This window comes from Halichoeres trimaculatus, unplaced genomic scaffold (assembly GCF_033239565.1).
Source record: "Halichoeres trimaculatus isolate MK-OKI-2021-1 unplaced genomic scaffold, fHalTri1.1 fHalTri1_scaffold_7, whole genome shotgun sequence".
In the NCBI taxonomy this organism is placed as follows: Eukaryota; Metazoa; Chordata; class Actinopteri; order Labriformes; family Labridae; genus Halichoeres; species Halichoeres trimaculatus.
This window is the reverse complement of record NW_027437185.1, coordinates 37874945-37898012: the sequence shown is the minus strand read 5'-3', so window position 1 is coordinate 37898012 and position 23068 is coordinate 37874945. Positions and strand designations below refer to the sequence as shown.

Sequence of the window (23068 nt, the reverse complement as noted above, 5' to 3'; positions counted from 1 at the left end):
TTTAGCGCTGAGGCCAGGTGCTCTCAGCTATATTTACTGCGCCCATGTCAACAGGCGGTCCACAGGGACGCTGTGATAAGAAAGCTCAGCGAGGCTTAATGAGTTTATTTTGGTCATACTCCACATACGCTCGGTGTCAACAGCCTCTGCCATTCATAGACACCTGAAGAAGAGGGAAGGTTTGACTCTGCTTTGACTTTTAGATCGGATTACAGAGCCAGCACTCACTGGATTACTACAGTGCCGTGCAGAGAGGGGGGGACTGAGGGGTGGTCGCCCTCTTTCATAAATCCATATCATCCTGAATTTAGAGTTATTCAACATTTCTCTGTCAGACTACGCTCCCTAGAAATGTACGTCATCATTTAATCACAGTTTAGACAAAGTTTAAAAGAATTATGTCTCAAAAATCCCAGTAACTCTCAGAAGAGAGAAACCTGTCTCTAAAACTCTACATTTAGTGACGCTAACACAGTCAACATTTCCTCCATTTTTTGTCCCTTTTCATTTTTTTTTTGTAATTTTTTTAAGATCACAAATGTTTAAAAAAAATTAAATTTTCTAAATTATAAAAGTTCTTAAATTTTTTGTGATTGGTGATTTTTCTTTCTCATATAATTTTGCCATTTTTTTTTAATTCTGATGAAATATTGATGAGGAGGAGCTGAAACATGACACACACTCGTCAAGGTTCACACCGAAAAGGATGGGACCTCAGCTGATTTGGGTCATGTGACTTTGGAGCAAACCATTGCTGATTTATAGGGATTCACAGGTTTTTTTTGTTGTTGTTTTTTTTCCATCAAATTCAATATCAAATTCAAGTATTCTCTTTAAAAATTTAAATTTTTCCATTTTTATTTATTTTGAAATTTAAGAAATTTTATAATAATAATAATAATAACAATAATAATAATAATAATAAAAATTATTTTTATTATTATTATTGTCATTTTGAAAATTTTGCAAGTTTTTGAAATTTAGCTAATTTCTTAGAATTTTTCCAAATTTTATCAACTTCCTTAAATTTTTGTAATGTTTTTTTTTTATCTTTTATTTTTTAATGTTGCAGTTTTTTCTAATCTTATAAAGATTTAAATTTTTCAAATTTTGGAATTTTTAAAACAATTTACATTAAAATTTATTCAAAATATTTCATCACATCACATTGAAACATGACACACTTTCTTTAAGGTTCCCAACAAAAAGGATGGGACCTCAGCTGATTTGGGTCATGTGACTTTGGAGCAAACCATTGCTAATTTATAGGGTTTTTTTTCAATGGGTAACACAGTTGATACAGATTTCTCAGACACACAAATGCTGAAGATAATAAATACAAACATGTTTTCTAGTGTTAATTTGAAAGAGTACACTTGACATTTGAGAAATCAGCACAAAAATTGCAAATTCCAACACATGATTTGCATTTTTTGCTAAATAAATGATGAAACCTGTTAAATTTCTGTAAAATCAGTCATTCCTTGAAATTAATATTTAGTAAAACTGATAAGGATGCATGCTAAAGTTTCCTCTTTGAAGGCAAAACTGGCGCTTAAGTGCCCTCTTTCGGGGGTGGACATTCGCTCTAAAGCGCCCTGGAAATTAGTGCCCTCTTCAGCAGTGTTAAATGTGCTGTTTGTGTCTTTAATTTCCATCATCCCTGTCCTTTAAAAAGTCTGTACATGCCACTGATTTACTTTTCAGTCCAACGATGGATCATAAGAAAATGGACGTGATCACGTGGGGCCAACTTTTGAAACCATCAAAGAGGAGATCTTAAGTTTCCTACAGCTCTAATGAAACAGAGATCAGCTGATTTATCTGCATTTGAGCTTTAACTTGAGTATTGTTATTCAATAATACTTCAGCCGGCCTTGTGAATCATTATCTGCAAACTTCCGAGTCCTGATCTGCCGTGTGTGATGCTACTGTGTCACCGATTAAATCCCACCGACTCGTGCCAGCTCCCATTGGAAATGGGTCATCACCCAATGCACTCAGTTGCTTACTATTGTGCTTTAAATGCAGCCATATTGATCCCGACTGCACAGCAAAAAAGGAATATCCGAGCCTCAAACTGTGGCTGCGTGATTCAGATCTGCAGCAGTAAACCTTCAGCAAACACAGGAACTGCACAAAGCTGCACAAAGCTGCACAAAGCTGCAGCAGCTCAAACAAAACACGTCAGAAGGTTTGACTGAAGTAACGCACAACGTGAGACTGTGTGCATCTCTCAGCTTCAGCAGCAGGGAGATGTTGAAAGAGCTGTCAGAAAGGTTTCCACCTCAGCTCTTTGTTTCATGCACACACACTCCAGTGATGCACACACAAGCCCAAACAAGCACACATTTCATCTGGAGTCACAATCTGCAGACACATTCATCACAAACTCCCTGCTCCAGCCGTCACATCAGCGCCTGCTCAACAAAAACCTCAGCAGTGTTCAAACCACCCATGCAACACCTGAAACTCAGCGCTCCGTGTGCTCAGTGTGTGCAGGGTAACATCAGCAAACAGAGCTGCAGATCTTCACCTCTCAGCGTGTGATGTGCTGCAGAGACAGCTGCTCCTCCATCCTGCTCCTCAGCCTGAGAGTCTGCAGGTCAGATCCACAGGGAGGTAGCAAAGCGTCGCAGCAGAGAGTTAGCGAGGAGTTTGCTGCTGCTGCAGACGCTGGCTCAAGCGACTCAGAGCGGCTAAAGGAGCTAGCAGCCCAGGCCGGCTCTGCAGCTCCTCACAGTAAGTTGGACGGTGCACAGCAGTATGAGAGACAGGAGGAGGGAGGGGGAGCTTTGACTGCAGAGTGGGCAGGGCCAGCACTATGTGCTCCACTTCTTAAAGCAGCCTTTATGAGACGGAGAGGAGAGGGTGTCTATAGATACATCTGAAGAGGAATAAAAGACGCTAAAGTCTTTTAAAAAAGGATAAAGAGTCAGAAAGACAAACACACAGGGGACCAAACAAGGAAGGAAAAGCTCTTGATGTTCAAAATTTACAGCTAATTAACTTAAAAAGTCCCCATAGCTTCACAAAACATGATTTCATACATCTCCCATCACAAGCTGATTTAACTTAATGACCATTTCCTACACAGTTAACAACACCAGCTGTTTTTTATTGCTGTGACTCACAGAAAAGGCATTGTTTCTAAGGATTAAACAACTTAAAGCACTTTTCATTAAGAGCCCTGGACATCCAGGAAGTTAATCAAACTATCCCCAAAGCTATCATAAAATAAAAACGAACAAAAAGCCTTTTCTGTCATCTCTTCAACTTTGGTTTTTAATGCAGTAATAACTTTGTGGTTTTAGTGAACTTTGAGTTTACTTTTTTTAATCTGTTTTTGCTGCACAACTGCAAAAACGAAGACATCACAGTTGTTAAAAAACAATGCAGCTGAGTGCAACCTTCATCATAACCAACGCTGTAAGTGCAGAAGTCTTAAAACCAAAGTATGAAAGTGCTTTTATGATCCTGACTCATAATCAATAACAATGGATGGAAGGACAGGTCAATGTCATCACTTCTTAGCTCACACCTGAGAACCAACACATCATCCGCACCTCCTTCTCCTCACCTTGTGGGAAACATCTGGCCTTGCACCAGTTAGCTCTGACATGCTACAGGCTGCTAAAAGCTGATTTCGCACGTAAACAATGCCGCCATGGTTACATGTAGGATCTCACCTCCTCCTTCTCACCTTGTGGGAAACATCAGGCCTTGCACCAGTTAGCATTGACATGCTACAGGCTGCTAACAGCTGATTTCACATGTAAACAATGCCACCATGTTTTTTTCTCACTTTGTGGGAAACATCAGGCCTCGCACCAGTTAGCATTGACATGCTACAGGCTGCTAACAGCTGATTTCACATGTAAACAATGCCGCCATTGTTACATGAAGGATCTCACCTCCTTCTTCTCACTTTGTGGGAAACATCAGGCCTCGCACCAGTTAGCATTGACATGCTATTCGTGCACCGTGTGTCACGTGTCTCTCCAAACTGTCACTGCAGCGTGGATGTTGCAACACAAGCTGCTGTTTTCACTTTCTACAGGTTTGTTTAAATGTTTATTTATCAAGCTTCTCTCAGATTTCTGATGCTTTTTACGTTTTAAACTCTCTGCCATCACAGTCTGTTTTATTGTTGTCCTGTCTTCCTGCTGTAACACTGAGCTGACTGTTAACACGGCTCAGAGAGCTTCACCAGCCATGATAAGAGACACCGAGAGGAAGGAGGGTGACAAATAAAACAGCTACAAGCTAAAGAAAAACAGAAACAGCCGACCATAATCGCAGGTTTCCATCCAAACACAAACAGATTATCCCTCCATATAATTCAGAGGTATCACTTACATTCTTCAGCTTTCGGCCGCAGTCACTTCCCCTGGAAGAGAAAGAGAAGAAAGAGAAGATGGAGTGAGACGCTGACCTGAGCGTTATTTAATGAAACATGTTACATAAATACATCAGCAGACGTGTTTGGACTGACTCCCACAGATCCAGGAAGCTAAAACTGAACTCTGAGGTGTTTAAAATGCTTAAAGGCAGACAAATAACAAGCTTATTTCATCCAGTGGTTAAATTCAAACTCCATATTACTTTATCTAAGACCATATGATGCTATAATAAGACTTTCTTTTATTTCAGACTCAGGTCGAACGCGGCACGCCGTGCGTCACACGTGTGGCCTCGCGGTGGAGCAGAGAGACCACAGCAGCAGCCGCTTAGCGCCGCAGATGTTGCCAAAATGAGACGATGTGGATGGTGTGGATGGTGTGGATCAGCGGCTGCAGCTATAAACGGAAAGAGGAATGAAGCAGCTGAGAAACATCCAAACACTGACTCAGCTGAAAGAGGACGCTACGGCAACACCGCAGGAATAAACAACCAAAACAAGCCAAACAAGAGAAAGTAGAGCTTACATCTGGACACCTGTGTTAGCTCTGACTCCATGAAACATCACCCTCATCCTGCACGGAGACTGTGAACCAATGAGATCCCAGCAGCCTCGGGGTCATAAACACAACGGCACAGCTCTTTTTAATATATGATGATGAACACAGGAAAAGCAGCTCAGTGAATAAAGGAGCAGACACTCGCTGCATGATACAGCAGATTTAATAAGACAGGAAACCAGGAGCTCTCCTCAGACACAGACTAAGAAAAACCTTCCCCTGGTGGTCTGGGACGACCTGGTTTTGCAGGGTCTGACCTGAAGCTGAAGGAAACTCCTCAGGAGAAGAGTTCATCTTGACAAAGATGCAGACAAACACATCTAATCAGTTAAATTTATGAATTCGTCACACTGAATTCTTTCCAAAAGAAGAAGAAGTTTGAAGTTATAATTAGACTGAGCTGAAGGAAAGAGGAACGCCTGCTCATCTTCATATCCAGCCTGGAGAGTTACCAAAACACTTTCTGAATCTGAGCTCAAGATATTTACAAGTGCCCACTCAATACCTGCCTCACAGAAAACTAAATAATCCACTGAATTGATTCTGCTCTGACAGGAAACAGTGGACAGGAGCCAGGGTGTGATTTTGCTCTCTGCTGATTTATTTTTGGCTCAGCGGAAAAAGTAGGAAAACTTATGTTTGCTGGACAGGGAGCTTGGAAACAGACGTTTCAAAGAATGCAGAGAAATATCAACTTTAAGAAAGTTTTTTCTAACCTTAATTCACTTTTCAATAATTATTACATTTGTTTAGAACAGGAAATTATAAACAAACAAAAGCCAGACACACACACCACCTGGTGGGGAAACATCCTGTAAAAATGAATCCTATGTGGAAGTGCTAAAAGTTGCTGTTCATTGAGGATCCACTTAAGACTGGCTGCAGAAAGATCAGAAGTCGTATAAAAACAGACTTTTACGGCGTTAAAAACATATTTGCAGCCTGGTTCAAAAAACAGTTTGGGTCTAAAAGGCTGATTTCTCTATCAGCAAACTCTACACGGGGAGTCAATTTTTTTTTTAACTCGGCGGTTTAAAAGTTATTAGGGTTGCCTGATTGTCCAATCAGAAAAACAGCTCAGGTCATGTGACTGCCCCAGCGCCCTCTAGCTGTTAGAAAGGAAACTCACAGCCAGCGTCATATCAAATGTGGCTTCCTCTGTGGATTGGCTTAAATTCACGGTTTCAGGAACAGACGGGTGATGTCGTGGAGGCTACGTCCATGTTTATAAATGTCTGTGGTAGACACAGATCATCACAATCAAAAACTTGAGAATCCAACACTTACGGCCGTTTATGTTGTATGTTCAGGACAAACAGTTATAGAAATGAAAAAATAAAATAAAATACAATAACAACAAAGTGGGAGAAAGAATCCGGTCTTGTTATTTCAGAATTGGCTGAATGTGTGTTCTGTGCTGTCCACCTCTACCAGCTCAGGTCTCTGGAGGGATTCTTGCTGGAGAAATGTAATAAGGTACTTTATAACCCCAAAAATAAAATGTATCCAAACAGTGGAGGTTGGTAGGGGCCTATGTTGGAAGAAATGTGGAGAACAAGTAGCAGACCACTTTCACATATTTTGGAATTGTTCCAAAATCCAATTTAATTGGGGGGAAGTAACTCGGACATGACAAGACATATTTGACCGTGGGATTGACTGCTCATTTTACACAATCTATCTTGGTAACATCCCTACCCACTTCTCAAAAAAAGACAAGTACCTATTAAAGATTTTATTAGCAGCTAGTAAAAAATCTGTGACACGATAATGGCTGCAACTCGATCCTCCAACAAAGACTGACTGGATCAATATTGTGTCTCAAGTTGAAGGTATGGAAAGATTGACTTTCTCACTTAACCTAAGAACAGAAACTCTTTGCAAAACTGGGAAAAATTGATTGTGAATATGACATTGAAGGCTTAAACCACTACTCTAAGAACTGACTGTATTTTTTATTTTATTTTTTATTTTTTTCTTTGTCACAGTGACATGAAGATGTATGGATGACCCTTTGTTCATTATCTTTGAGCTGTACTATTTCTCTTATGCTTGTTTGCTTTAAATGGAAAAAAAACATTAACAAAAAAAAAGTAAAACAAAAAAACAATAATAACAATAATTAGTAGGGTTGCAAAGACGAATCAAAAAAATCAATATAGATCGATTAGTACAAGCGTCAACTACGTTTTTCTATAATCGATGCATTGTGCTGCGTTATTATAACTGTATTAGTTTGTCTTCAGTTTATTTGTATTCTTTCTCTTTGTCGGATTATTTAGCAGTTGGCAACTAGCTGAAGCTGCATTACCGCCCCCTACTGGACTGGAGTGTAATTACCTGGGCTGTGGGGCTGTATGTGTCACATGTACACAGATCAGCGTGGAGGAGGAGAAGCAGAGCCGGCAGGTTAAGGAAACAAGTCAGCATGTGATTAATGTCAAAGCCGGAGAAGCTGTTTGTCCAAAAAACTCCAGAGTTTGGGAGAATTTCACGCTGAGTGAAAAGCTCGGGAGCTCACAGCGAGGGGAGGAGCTACAAAATCCCACATACACTCCTTTATATGTTGTGAAATGCCTGGTCTGTCTTTTAGGACTCCTTTAGTCTTTTTATTAAATTATCACCCCATGTGAAAACCATGAGGAGTTTTGTAAACTAACATTAGCATTAGCATTAGCTGCTGTTTGACCTGCAAGTTAAATGATTGAGGACACATTTTTATTTATTTACCTTTTTGTCCCACTAAGCTCTTAATCTGATGACATAACAATATATTTTCTGTAATTTTGCCCAAACTGTTGATTCATATCACTTTTATACTTTATACATGTAGCATCTGGTCAGTTTAATTATGTTCAAATATGTTGTTTCTTTGTTTTTATCATTAAGCAAACAGTAGCCATCAACTAAAATAAGAACGCATGTTTGGTTTCGCGAATATTACTTTAATGCATTATAATCCTCCCCCCCCGATTAATCGATTAATCATAATTAATCGATTAATCATAAATATAATTGTCAGAATAATCGATTACCAAAATAATCGTTAGTTGCAGCCCTAATAATCAGATTCTATTTTAAATCTTTCATCATTAGAAAGTCTGTTTATTCCTCTTTTAAATCGTGACACATTTATATAAAAACGTACTGCACTGTTTCTGTATTTACTGCGGATCCAAGACAAAAAAAAACTTTAGATCGAGAAATAATTCAGAATAGGAAGCAGACAGATTGTTGTAAAAGTGAAATTCCTGTCGACTAAATGAAAGGTAAGGGGTGTTTTTGGGGGGAACTGAGTATTGTCCTCTTTGTCGCTCTGCGTACACAGAACGAGACGGTTTCTGAATTCTTTCCAGAGCCCGAGGATCCCAAAGCTCCGCTCCGTCAACACCAAGGTGACGCCCAAATTACAGTTTCCAGAGTTTTCCATGACAGCAGAGAGCTGACAAAGAGAGGAGTGAAAGAGGAGGTAAAGGTAGCTGGAGGGGATGGTGTGTTACCCCCTGTCTTCCTCCTCCTCTTCATCATCATCCTTCTTTCCCTCAAACTGACTAAATAAACAGACAGGTTTCTTTTTTCTACTGATGCCTTTTAGAAACAGAGCTGAAGGAAGATTCCTCGTCATTATTTTGATGTTTTTTCACAGATTTCCAGTGTCTCCGTACGCGATCGTTAGAAATGAATTCCTGGAGCTCCTCTGTCCTTTTCTTTTCACTGTATTTGTTTCTGTGTCACTGTGGCAACCTGTTTGATTTTGTTTCTGATTTTTTCACACTATTTATTTCCTCGTATTTCCGTGACATTTCTCTGACAGCTAACACAAACACTCCTCTTATTGACTCTGCCCGGCTAACACAACTTATCTCAGCATCGATCTGTTTCCATCAACACACGCAGACGCCGCAGATGCTTCAGGTCTGAGCTCATAGAGTACCTGAGCCGGCTTGTCTCCACGTCTCCCTGTCAAAAGCTGTTTCCTCCATGAGTAAACACCTGTCCACAGACTCAGGAGGAGGAGGGGGGGGGGCGCTGAGATGGCTTCCTGTCAGGGGGACAAGCTGCAAGCAGCAGCATCCTGCAGGACGGAGAGTTACATAACTGGAAAGAGGAGAGAGCTGCCAAGACGATGACAGTCCAGTTTCCTCTCCAGTCCTCCTGTGGATGATCCCTCCAGGGGACGCGTTCACATCGCAGCGTGTTTGATGTTACAACATCATCAATAAGCAGTGTGATTTTTAATATTTCAGAGGACGGAGAGGGAAAGCTGGGTTTCCCCGTCTGTTTTTCAGCTTCAACTTTACTCTACAACCCTTTCTCACACAAATGATCTCAATCCTGCCAGATTGGATTTCACAACTCGAAATCCACCGCTGTGCCGCAGCCAAAAGCCAGTGGGAAAGGAAAACATGAACAACTGTGAGAGCTACCTGAACCCAAACAAACAGCCGTCTGCGAGTGATTTATCTCTTTATCAAACAGGAACGGTTGTCGCTGCACGTCGTTGCACGTCGCCACGCAGCATCCCTCATCCTCTGCTGCTGTCACTGTCCCGCTGCAGGATCGGTAATCAGGAATTAATACTGGTCGGCGCTGCTTCCCTCTTCTGATTTCATGGGGATGGAAACGCTTGGAGTTAAAAAAAATTAACTTTTACTTTGGTTTGTGTCACTTTTTCACGAGGCAAAACTTATCCAGAAATAATAATTTGACACACTAAAATTAAATCCATGTGGCAGCTACGCTGACATATAAAGAGCAACAAAATATAAATTAAATAAATTGCGTGCTTTTATGCATGTAGTTTAAGAGAGAAGAAGAGTTGGCGATTTTCCTACTGGACATGAACGCAGCATTGTAAGTTTTCAGGCGGCACTGTTCCGCAAAAAAGTGAAACATACATTTTTTTCTCGAAGAATTGAGATCAAGATTCTCTGGCACGATTTTTTTTACAAAATGTTAATTTTCCTGATGAACTTTAAGAAAACAAAAAAAGTTTTTTTGCTTAAATTCTTTATCAATTCCCTGATCAGTTCCTCCTGTGTACAAAAAGTAGCTTTACAGGTTTTCTGCATCAATGTTTTATTAAGTTCATAGGTAAATACATATGAAATTAGTCGATTCATCTACAAATCTCTGGACTTAAATAAATAAAAATAAGTAAAAATCTTTGCAGATGGATCCTAGATCTTTATGTAGATATGAATAATCTTATTGTTATATGTTTTTGACCTCAGTACGCCATCTAGTGTCTGCTTTGAGCTGCAGTGATAAAGTCAGCCATGTGCCGTCAGTACCTGTTCCTCTCTTCATTTTGAGTTTGCAGAGACTAACTGAGAAATGTTCCCGTGATGAAAGTTGAAGTTTTTATCGATGCATGCTAACTACTAGCATATCAATGGAATTTACCATATACATTAGCATCAAGCTAACACCAAGATTTCTCGATTGTTTTGGATGCATTAGGGGGTAAAAAACCTGTTGAATGTTACAGAGCTTCTTGGGTAAAACTTGAAGCAGAAATCCAGAATCAGGGGCAGTTTACACGACAACGGTTTTAGGGTGAAACGCAAAAGTTTTGTTGTGTTTCAGCCGACCTAAAACGCAAACTTTTGAAAGCGGCCTCCAGAGTGGGAGTTTTCTAAAAAAAACACTGCCAACACTGTTGCTGTGTAAACAGTAAGCTGGCGTTGATGATGACATCACACTCTGCTTCATGCCAGCACATCCAACAGTCCCGTTGTTAGGATGGTGGTGATCTCCCGTGTTGATCTTGTGCTGCTCAATCTGCTGAATCTGTGACTGTCTTTAACGAAATGAGCATCTGTTGCTCCACTTCTGCTCTGAGCATTCACCAACACACCAGATGATCAACTCTACTTCAGAGGAGATCTACCAAAAGCTGCTTCTGGACAAGACAGTTACAGCACCACCTACAGGCCTGGCATGCTCACTACGGCGTGTTCAGTCCCTCAGCGTTTCTGTGTAAACGCAGTTTTTTCACTGCGTTTCAGCGTTTTCAGATGAAACGTTGTTGTGTAAACGAGGCCTCAGAGTTTTCTTGGGGAACTGCATCTGCGAAGCTAAGCTAGCTGGGGAAGCTAAGCTAGCTGGGGAGGAATAGAGGACGTAAGGTCTGGCTGCTCCCAAGTCATTCAAGTAAAGTGAGCAGCAGCAGCAGCAGGGGTCACTTTAGCTTGTGAATCTGGATCACGATCTTTTAACGATTAATCGTGCAGCTCTACTAAGTTTATATACTGAGAAATTAATGTGCTAAATCAAAAAAACTTTATGAATTTATTATTAGACAAACTAATATTTAATACCACATAAACACTATAAATTGGTACCATTGAGTACCGGTACCAATGGCCAGGAACCAGCCATAGGTACCGTTTCCCTCAGTGTTGAAGGTCAAACTGCAGCAGAGGAATGTTTACTGTGAACTTACAACACGCTGAGAAACAGAGTGTGTCAACAAGTACGTAAGACAGAAGCACAAACACACACACACACACACACACACACACACACGCTGTCAAAGAATCTTTGTCCTGACAGAACCAGTCTGACGACTTCTCCTGAGACCAGCTCAGCTCAGTCCTGTCCCCCCTCTCTGTTCCCCCTCCTCATCCCCTGCAGCTTTAACCCTGTGTGAACACACACACACACACACACACACACACACACACACACACACACACACACACACACACACACACACACACACTCACACACAAACATTACGGTAACATGCACTTGTCTTTGTTACCAGGCAACGAAGAGGGAGTCATAGTTCAGCGAGTGATGTAAAGCGTTGTGTGGTGTTGTGTGGTGTTTGGACAGAGACCAGTTGTGTCTCACAGATGAGCTATTGTTGCCTCTCAGACTCCGGCTCTATAAACTTCCACTGACTCTCAGTTATTTATTTATGTTGGCGCTGAACGGGAGGATTGTTCGATGGCGAGGATGACAGACGGAGTGACTGACGGAGAGTGACACTTACAGAAACGTACGGACATGAGTCCTGATACTCACAAACCCACTGCTTCATGCTGACGATCAAAACCAAAACACATCACATGATGAGGTCATTATGTTTTCAGATAATGTTTAGTTTTGCAACAACTCTAACCCAAACTGTGTAACTTGTCTGACAAACACTTGTTGACCTGTTTGTGAAATCTGACACAGTAGAAGAAGCTCTGTTTACTTTCTATCGTTTGCTAAGCAGAGTTACGTCACTGTGGACTGATGAGTTACTGACATTCAGACAACACTTCAGGTTAACTCTTGTACAATGAATCAACCCATTGGCTGTCATCAACATCTATAGACGTCAATTCGGTTACAAATGTTTCCTGCAGGAAAAACAAACAAACAAAAAAAACAAAAAAAACAAAAAACAAAAACAAAACAAAACAAACAAAAAACCCACAAATGTTTCCTGCAGGAAAAAAACAAACAAAAAACAAACAAAAGAAAAAACCCCACAAATGTTTCCTGCAGAATAAAAAAGAAAAAATCAAAAAAAGAAAAAAACAAAGAAAAAAACAAAACAAAACAAACAACAACAAAAAAAAACAGACAAAAAAACCACTGGGTCTGGTGGAGCTTGTCAATCTAAATCCTGCTCATAAACTACTGTGGGTGAGAGCGCTGCGCTCTTTGGACGAGAGCTCAGCATGGATATGAGGAGAAGATGTGGGGTGACAGAGACATAGCGAGACGCTGTGAGTCTGAAAAGTTCAGACAGATCACGCTCCAACTGAGGATGTGTCGCTGTAGTTCAGAGAGAAAGATGACAGAGATTATGGAGAGGATCAAAGGATGGAGCGCGATTGGAAAAAAAGTATGTTTTGTCTGTTTTTTGGATCAAAAACAGGATAAGAGACATAAAAGAAGAGAGTCCACTCTTCTTAGGGAGTTTTGGTGTTTACAGAGTCAGAGAAAGAAAGATTATCTGGGTCTTTAAAGATCGTTCAAGATGCTCTGAAAATAGCCAGCAACTAATGACTTCAATGAGAATGTTTTGATATTTTTACATTAAAATAAAATCAAACGCAGTGTGTAACTTGTTAATTTTGTATCTTTCATGTAGGGCTGAACAATTTATCGAATTGAAACTAACATCGCAATATGCCGAATGCAATTTTCAAATCGTAAAGGCTGCAATTAAAAAAAAAAAAAAAGAGTTTCATGTACACAGACCTGGAGGAAATGCAGTAACACAGAGATTCTCAACAGAATGACTGAGGCTGGCAAAGACACACCCTACAGAAGAGGATAAGGGCCACATAAAAAAAAGGAAATTAAAAAAAATAAAATAAAAAAAAGACATCCAATTTTTCTTTCTTGCTGCTTTTTTAAAGGAAAAAGTGAGAATTCTGAGATGAAAGTCAGGATTCTCGGATAAAAGTCAGGATTTAAAGATTAAAGTCAGGATTCTGTGATTACAGTCAGATTTCTGAGATTTAGTCAGCTTTCTGAGATTAAAGTCAGGTTTCTTCAATTAAAGTCAGTTTTCTGAAATTGGAGTCAGACTTTAGAAACTAAAGTCAGGATTTTGAGATTAAAGTCAGGATTTTAAGATAACCTCAGAGTTTAAAGATCAAAGTCAGTTTTCTGTAATTGGAGTCAGGATTCTGAGATTAAAGTCTGGATTCTTAGATTAAAGTCAGAATTCTGGGATTAAATATTAGGATTATGAGATTTAAATCAGGATTATGAGTTTAAAGAAAGGATTCTGAAATTGAAATCAGGATTCTTAGATTAGAGTCAGGATTATGAGGTTAGGGTCAGGATTCTTAGATTAAAGTCAGGATTTTTAGATTAAAGTCAGGATTATGAGATTAAAATCAGAATTATGAGATTAAAGTCAGGATTCTGAAATTGAAATCGGGATTCTTAGATTAAAGTCAGGATTATGAGGTCAAAGTCAGGATTCTGAGATTAAAGTCAGAATTCTGGGATTAAAAATTAGGATTATGAGATTAAAGTCAGAATTATGAGATTAAAGTCAGGATTCTTAGATTAAAGTCAGAATTCCTAAATTGGAGTCAGGATTCTCAGATTAGAGTCAGGATCATGAGGTCAAAGTCAGGATTCTTAGATTAAAGGCAGGATTTTAAGAATACAGTCAGGATTCTGAGATTAGAGTCAGGATTCTGAGATTGGAGTCAGGATTCTGAGATTTAAAACAGTATTCTGAGATTAAATCAGAGTTCTGAAATTAAAGTCAAAATTCTGAGAATTATGTCAGAGTTCTGAGATTTCTTAAAATGTTTCTTTTTTTCTATTCTTTTATTACAGTGGCCCTAATCTTCTTCCTTAATACCTTTTGTTCACTTTCTTCTATATATTTTGTCTATCTTACTGATAACTCGTGATCAGCCAAATTTTACAGTGCTCTTTATTTTCAATCACAAATTGCAGGAAAGACATGTTTATATGTTGACAGTATCCTTTGTCATGTTGGTCGTGCTGTGGAATGACTCAGTGCTTCTGTATCGTGAATAATGCAGAAGGTAAATGTCCCTCCCAAACTAAATCGCCACAAAAATCACAAAAAGATGATTTTCCAAAATCGTTCATCTCTACTTTGATGGAATAACAGCGAGGTCAGGAGGAGGTGTGGACTCTTACTTGGCTGTGGGGCGTGTGGACGTGTCCTGCAGGTCTCCAGGGTCAAACAGCTGCGATCCTTTCAGTCCCAACTCTTCACAGCCTCGCAGGAACACACTGAGGTTGTCCTGCACCGGAAACACACAAAACACACACACACACACACACTGGGATAAATGGATGTTGGCAGAGATACAAGGCAATGAGAGGACAGGTTGTAAAAGTGCAGCTCAAGGTCTCACACACTCACACACACTCACACACACACTCCTGGCTCACTCTGAATCATGCACGGATCATAGAAATGAGCTGTTGGCTCAACACTCCAAAATGTAAACAATAACAAAGTATGCAAACACTAAACCCCCGCTCTGAGCATGCAGGACTTCCCTAATCTGAAACCTACCCCTGACATAATCCTAATCCCCACGTGGAATGAGGAATATTGGATTCTGCTGGAATGCAGCGCAGCAATATGTTCTGGCTTACTCGGCAGATTGCTGATCATGCAAACACACACACACACACACACACACACACACACCATCAGATCGCTTTATCAGGAATTTACTCATTTTGATTCTTCCAGCATCGTGAAGCAGGCGGATTAAGACAAAACACGACGTTTTAAGATCAAGTGTTTGGAGTTTTGTGCTACAACTTAAGGAAAGAAAGTCAGAGACTGAAAGTGAGGATACCTGCTGGCCCGAAATGTGACACCAACTTTCTCTTAGTTCCTTTCCTTCCTCAGGTGTCTCCTTCGTCCCTTCACATCCCCTCTCCTCCACCTGTTTCCTCTCAATCCTTCGTTTTTGCTCCGTCTCTGCTCCCTCTCCTCTCTCTGGTTTCCTCAGACTGACTCTTTGTTGAACGCAACCTGAGCTGAGCGCTCCGCTCCTGTTCCCAGATTTTTTTCTCTGACTCTCTTTGTTGCTATGTCTCTCTCTGCCTCAGAGCGCCACGGCTAACCTCTCCCTCCCTCCCTCTGACGGGGAGTCGGCGTTTCCCCTCCACCCTGACGTCCTGAGAAGTCTCGCTCTGACAAACCAAACATGAGTCTTTATGTAACCGTACGACGCGCTCACGTTTACGTTTGTGTTAACAGACTCCACCGGGCTGCTTGGAGAGACACATCAGAGGGATTTATTTATCCTAACACACCTGCTGGAGCAGGAACACACACACAGGGACACACACACACACACACACATAAGCACACACAGCTTGGAAACACTTGTTCTCACGATCCTTTCCCATACGCTGGAAAACACCCCGTCTGAACCCACCCTGCAGCTTCCTGTGTTTCTGGGACCGAGTCGTCTCTGCACTCCTGGTGTGGTAACCCCACCCGCACACACACACACACACACACACACACACACACACACACACACACACACAAACACACACACACACACACACAAATATGGGCTGCTCTTTGATAGAGGACACGGCTATCTCTTCTTTTGACGGTTTTCCCCCAGGGTGGACACACCTACTGTGGGACCAGCTGGGTCTCTCACACACACACACACACACACACACACACACACACACACACACACACACACACACACACACACTGCAGATCAAGGTCATATCCAGCTCCAAATGAAACCCTTAAAATTCAGATTGTTTATCTTTGTTGTGCTTGTTGATCTTTTCCTTTCTGCAGGTAAACGTCATCATCATCTTCCTCATCAGCTGATAGCTCATCATCAGGAATCACCAACCATGAAATAAACAAAATACCAAACAGGCGCAATGGAAAACCAAAGGTTTCACAGGGTGTTAGGAGTGTGTGTGTGTGTGTGTGTGTTTTCAGTGTGGTCATTCGCAGGTCGCTGCCACAGGAAGTGGGGCGTCGACCACAAAGACTGACTGACTGACGGCTCAATGTGATGGCAGGACTGAGAGGAAACACAGCACAAAGTCTCGCTCTACTCTGATGCAGAGAAAATAAAGCAGAGCTTGTATTTAATCTATATTTTCCTTAATTTAAAACAAAAAGTCAGTTTCAGAGGTCGCAGACCACAGTTCCCTCTCTGGTGTTTGTTTGGTGTTTCTACATGTGTGGAAATATCCAATCATGAGGACACAGCCGGCTTTGTCATCAGTATCTGACTGCTGGGATTAGATTAGACACTCAGAGTTTCTCAAGGAAGAGGTTTTGGTGCTGACGCCCTGGTTTAGTGCTTCACAGAAAGCTGCTCCTGGTGTGGAAACAAGACGTGTCTGTGTGATATGTGCTGGGTTTTTTATTTCAGTGTGAGGCAAGGTAAGGATGTAATGATGATACTTTTGTGGCCGAATAAATTATGTTAATAAACAGAAGCTGTTCCTCATCTAACACTCTTAAATGAAGCTAATGTAAAATATTAAAATAGAATACAATATAATAAAAAAGTTAAAATCAAAATAAGATAAGGTACAACAACATTATAAAACAGATAAAAAATAAAATAAAATCAATTTAAAAATTAACATAAAACAAAAATAAGAATGAATAAATAAAATAAGATAGACAATAAAAATAAAACAAGTTTTAAAAGATAAAATAAATAAAACAAATCTAAAATAAGACCAGAAAAATTAAAACAAAATAAAATGAAAGAATAAAAAAAGTCAAAATAAGATAAAATAAAATAAAACAAAACAAACAAAAAAGAGATAAAAAAAATAAAATAAAAACAAAATTAAAAAATAAAGTTAAAATAGGATAAAATAAAATAAAGTAAAAAAAATAAAATAAAAAGAAACAAAATAAATAAAAATAAGATAGAAAAAATAATACAAAAATAAAATAAGTTAAAATAAGATACAATAAAATACAACAAAACAAAAATAATTTAAAATAAGATAGAAAAAATGAAACAAGAACAAAATGAAAAAAAACAATTAAGTTAAAATAAAATAAAATAAAATAAAGTAAAATAAAGTAAAATAAAACAAAAATTAAATAAAAATAAGATAGAAAAAATAAAAGGCGCCCTTGTTATTGCTGAGGTTTAGTGCTGAGGGCAAACCAACAGTGAGGAGAGTTGTTTTATGCGAATCTTCATTTGTGAGGAGGGGGATTTATCACCAGCTTTCTCCGAAAACTTGCTCTGATAAAACATCAATAACATTTTTAGGACAACTGTGACAGAAATCGTTGATCAAAGCAGTTATCTGTGTGAGTGTTTGTAGGAAGAAACTGCAAAAAATCCAGTTTGCTTTGACAAGTTTTGAAAATTAAGTTTTGATCCTCACAAAATTATCCCAAAACCAAAAACCCTCCCCGGGTTTTGTAAGTGTTTAGATTTTGAAATAAATTAATTACTTTGTTGAAAGGCACTTCTTTCACAACACTAGTTTATTGACATTTATTTCATATCTATGAGGTTTTAATTTTTTTTTTTCTTGGAGCAAGTTTTGACAAATTCTTCATCACATACAGGGCGTAACTTTCCTAAACTGAGAAAAGTGTGATTTGCAAACAGCCACATCATATTTTTAGGGTTTTAAAAACACTTGGAGATGTTTTCTTTATTTTGGTGTGCGTCACTGAGTCGAACACAAACGCCTGTGGCTCTGAACTTGACGTCTGGAAAACAACACATTTTTCAAACGTGAATAACTACCATTCAGCTAGCGTGCCGATAAGCGCAGCGTGTCTGTTTACACGCCGTAAAACACGGGCATACCACAGCACGCAACAAGCGGCCTGTTGAAACCAACACTGAGCCACAGAGGCCACGCCGCTCTGATTACAAAACAGCCAGAGCTCCTCAGAGACTCATTTTCCCATTAGCCCCCAAACAGGAAGAGGAAGGGGGAGTAGGCTGTGTTTTATTACGATGGGCCAGATAACAGCAGAGCCCCTGTTTACATGTTTCTCACCTCTCTAATCACAGCCAAGAGCACCAAAACTCCCTGCAGAGCACAGGAAGCTCCAGAGACAGAGGTATGAAAGCTTTCAGGGGTCACAGGGTCCTAATGTTTGGTCTGGAATAAAACCAGCTGCTAAAATCTTCGCTTTAACTCTTTATACGAAGCTTCACCTCAACACGGGAGCAGAGGCTTTAAAACAGGACGGTCACTCACTAAAACAACCAAGCTCATGAGCTCTAATTAGTTCACAGACATAATCAACGGGGGCCTGAATCAGAAAGGCTGAGAACAAACTGATTTCGTGTTTATGAGCAGATCTCATCGTCCTGATATTTAACAACCACAGAGTGAAAACAGAAGCTCTTTGTGCTCCAACAGCCGAGTCAATTGTTATTCTAGCCCTGATTGTAAAAAGCTCGTAAAGAATGTGGCGGTGAAATTATCCACCACTTGTTAAAGCCAGAAAAAGCTCGTTGGCAGCCGTTAGGAGCGCTGGGAGATAAGGAGAGCCGCTGCAGCCCCGCTCAGACTTCCTGCTCTGTCGATCCTCGCCAAACCGAGCCTCTCTACATGTTTTTATTTTATTTTACTTAAGAGCTCAGGATCTCTTGGTCCAATCACCTCTAAAGTCCATCATGGTGCGTTTAAAACCCACCGAATATGTATCGACATGTCTGTGCAGTTAAAGTAGTTGTTAATTTTAGAAGAAACTCGAAAAATCAAATCATTGCTGTGCACATTTTGATGCTTTTTTGCTCACAGACGTTTTGCCTTGCTCTGAATGTTTCTGCTGTAAAGTTTAACTGCAGCTCCAATCACAAAAACAATCAGATCATATCGACAAGTGAAGCTCCAGGGACAATAATTTCCTGTTTATTAAATCTGAATTTCAACAAACCAACCAGGCTAAAAGCAACAAAACACATTGAAAGCAGTTAAACTGAGCAAAGTTTGACTTGGCTGAATACGGCAGCACAGAGTCGGCTTATAGGAGATGTCAGACTGGTCTCCAGATAATTTCTAACGACAATAAGCGACTGCTAGGTGTCGCCCTGTTGGCTATGGCTGCCTTTTGCAGCAGCCCTCTCTTCTTTGTCAATTTCTTGTAATTTTTTCGTCTCTTTTTCGTCATCTTTGTATTTGGATTGGATCATCACTTTGTGTGGCTCATTTGTTGGTCGTGGACACCAAACTTTTTGTGTCTTCAGTGATATTTTTACTACTTTTTCTCCTGTGTTTGTCTGGAGATCCTACATGTAACCATGGCTGCATTGTTTACATGTGAAATTAGATGTTAGCAGCCTGTAGCATGTCAATGCTAACTGGTGCTAGGCCAGATGTCCTCCCACAAGGTGAGGAGAAGGAGGTGAGGACGACGTGCTGGTTCTCAGGTGTGAGCTAAGAAGTGACGACATGGACCTGTCCTTCCATCCATCGTTATTGGGAACGTAAGATCTATCTCCAATAAGATGGTCGAGCTAGCTGTGCTAACCCAGCAACAGAGGGAATACCAGAGGGCAGAGTAGCATCATGCTATTCAAATACTTTTTCAGGGTGAAACAAATGTTGGTCCCAAAGATTCGCTGCACTTCCATGGACTGGGGAATATACAGTTTCACTTCTTGTTGAGATGATTTGTGTTTTTACAGAAAGGCAAGTCTTGAAATATGCAAGTTAATTGTGCAGTCAATGAACCATTAATGTCTCTGATTGACGCCGTACCTGTAAGGACGGAGATTTTTTTAGATTCAGGTGAGCCGTAATTTAAGCCAGTCGACACGCTGAAGCTGCTAAACCTGCTCCTGGATTCAGAGGTTTGTCTTTCAGACTGAGTTTCAGAGAAGTTTTCAAGGACTTTAAGTCAGTTTGATTCTTAGTGCTGTGGAAAAACTGTCTCCTACAAAATAAGAGCTCAAAGAAATCTTTTCAAATTAGAGATGACACACACACACACACACACAGACACAAACCTCCACATGACAGGAAGTGAAAGAAGAGCCACAGACGAGCAGTAAGACAGAAGAAAATCAGCCTCAGAAACTAAAGAAGTGACTAACATTGGTCTGGTTGGGTTTAAAGGATGAGTGAAGGTGTAGGACTTACCAGGCCAGCTATTGGTGTCGGTAGTCTGTTGATTTTCTTCACCAGGCTGGGTTTGATCGAGCTCAGCAACCTGACAACAGACACAGAGCGAAGGAAACATCACAACCTGAACACATCCAGGAGAAAACACAGCCATCCTCAAACACTTCTCTATGACGAGCTCAGATAAATATTTCATGCACCAAAGCCCCGCAGAGGAAAATACCTGCAGGCTGCAGAGATCAAGCATGTGTGAAAATGTGAGTGTGTCTGTTCTGAGAAAAAAGGGAGGATAGAGGAGGAAGAAAGGAAACTTATGAAGGTCCCAAAGAGCTGCCTGAAGGTTTATGACAGAACGGATCCTAAATCAGAGCTGAGGATCAGAGCTGCTGGATCCGTCCTACTGGGAGCCGTTAACCAGTTCACTCTGCTGTTTTCCTTCACTGCTTCCACACAGAAAGAGAGAGTGACTGAATCACCCTGCTACAGGAAAGGCTCATCAGTCATGAAGAAGGGTCCTCAATCTGCAACTTTATCAGGTTAATATACATGTTTGGTATGAGGTAAGACATTTTTTAATTGAATAAATTTCATTTAAAATGTATTGGCATTTTAAAATACTTTAAAACCTTTGCAAATTAATAAAATTTCTCTTGTTAATTTTTTGCAAATTTTTAAATGTAAAAAAAAACAATTGCATTTTTTTACATTTACTTTGAATTTTTGATATGTGGCAAGACATTAGCAAACAACAAAACATGATGAGTTAAGCAACTTTATGAATATGTGTTATCAAAGTATTAATTAAATTTTTTGGATTGTTTAATAAAATAAATTTCATTTTTTATTAATTTGTCGACATTTCAACTTTGTTATAATTTTTGCAAATTAATTCAATTACTTTTTATAGTTTTTGTAAATTTTAAAATTTCAAAAAAACTATTACAAATTTTTTACATTTATTTTACATTTTTGATATGCGACATGAATTTAGCTAACACCAAAAAAAATGATAAGTTAAGCTGTATCAGCAATATGTGTAATCAAATCCAAGTATTCCTTAAAAAAATTGAAATTTTTGAAAATTGAATTTTTTGGGGGAATTTATTTATTTTTTTAATTTTGATTTATTTTGCAAAATTCCAAAAGAAATGTATTTTTTTTTAATTAAATGATTTTCATTTCTTTTTTATTTGTCAACATTTCAAAATTGTTTTCATTTTTGAAAATTAATTAAATTTCTTTGTTTGGTTTTTGAAAATTTTAAAATTTCAAAAAAAATTATTGCACATTTTTTACATTAATTTTAAATTTTTGATATGCGACAAGACATTAGCTAACAACAAAAGAATGATAAGTTGAGCTATATCAGCAATATATGTTATCAAATTCGAGTTTCATTTGAAAAATTTTCAATTTTTGAAAATGTATACATTTTTTAATTTGGGCATTTTTAGTTTCAAAATTCATCGAATTTTTTTGAGATTTTTTTATTTCAATTTTTTTTATTTGGATTTTTAATTTTATTTTGAATTTTTTTGCAACTTGATTTAATTTCAAATATTTTGAAACTTGAATATTTCCAACTTGATTTTAATCTTTTTTTATATCAATTTTTTTGGCAAATTTTAAAAATTTCTCATTTTTGAAAATTTTCAAATTTATTTAATTTCTATTTTTTCCATTTTTTCAATTTTTTTATTTATTTTTTTGTTTTTTGCATTTTTATTTAATATTTAAAAAACTGAGATGGCACATCTACAGTTTTATAAAAAAAAAAAAAACTTCTTTAACAACTTTTCACTAGATTTTAACTATGAATAGAATTTTATACACTTTTTGTCTTTCTTGTAGAGATAAAGTAGATTTTGTGGCTCCTGAATGTTTTTAATCCAGCTGAGCTGAGGCTGAATAGCTCCTATGAAAGTAAAAGTTGCAGACCCCTGCTCATGAAGAAGTGTCAGAGTCGCTAAGTCTCCACCCCTCGCGCTCCTCACTCTCTGTCTCCAGTTTCATCTTTTGTGAATGTTTTCATCAGAGGAAGCTCTGTAATGACTCTGTGAAGGGAAACCACCCTGGGATCCTGTTCCAGGGTCAGATACGAGCGGCCTTGTTATGCTGATGATAATCCAGCAGGTATTTTGTGATGAAATGCTGTAACCTAACCTTTTAAACCCTCTCTATCCCTCCCTGTTCCTCGTCTGCGCCAGCTTCTGTTGGAGATTTCCTGCTGCGCTGGATGTTTCCCAGAATAACTCTCATCAGCCCCCAGAGAAAGATGCTCAGAGTGCTGCAGAGAGGACGTGTAGGTGAGGACAGCGAGCGGAGGATCCAGTGAAGGTTTCCACTCTTAAATAACCGGGAATGAGAAAAATGTTACAGCTTTTTCCTCTGCTGCCTCTGACTCACTCCTTGTTTTCCCTCCAACTCTTTGTTTACCCTCATGTCTTCTCCTCAGAAAATTTGCCAGCCATCCCATCGGGCCAGTGATTGAAATCTTTTGAAAGTTTTTGTTTCCCCAGTGTTCAGCG

At 39.2% G+C, this 23068-nt stretch overlaps 1 protein-coding gene across 5 annotated transcripts in view; it reads right to left on the bottom strand.

Annotated features, from left to right (window-relative positions):
- Positions 1-23068, bottom strand: part of LOC141793075 (LIM and calponin homology domains-containing protein 1-like) — a 128771-nt gene that overhangs the window by 46359 nt on the left and 59344 nt on the right. For 3 of the 5 annotated variants that reach the window (XM_074673420.1, XM_074673421.1, XM_074673422.1), the window contains exons 4-6: positions 20559-20628; positions 14604-14710; positions 4360-4390 (exon numbers count right to left, since the gene is read on the bottom strand). In XM_074673420.1, the coding sequence (XP_074529521.1) occupies positions 4360-4390; positions 14604-14710; positions 20559-20628 (208 nt within the window). Of the gene's footprint in view, positions 1-2536; positions 2734-4359; positions 4391-14603; positions 14711-15280; positions 15480-20558; positions 20629-23068 lie in introns of those variants that run through there. The other 2 variants (XM_074673425.1, XM_074673424.1) reach the window with 2 other exon arrangements.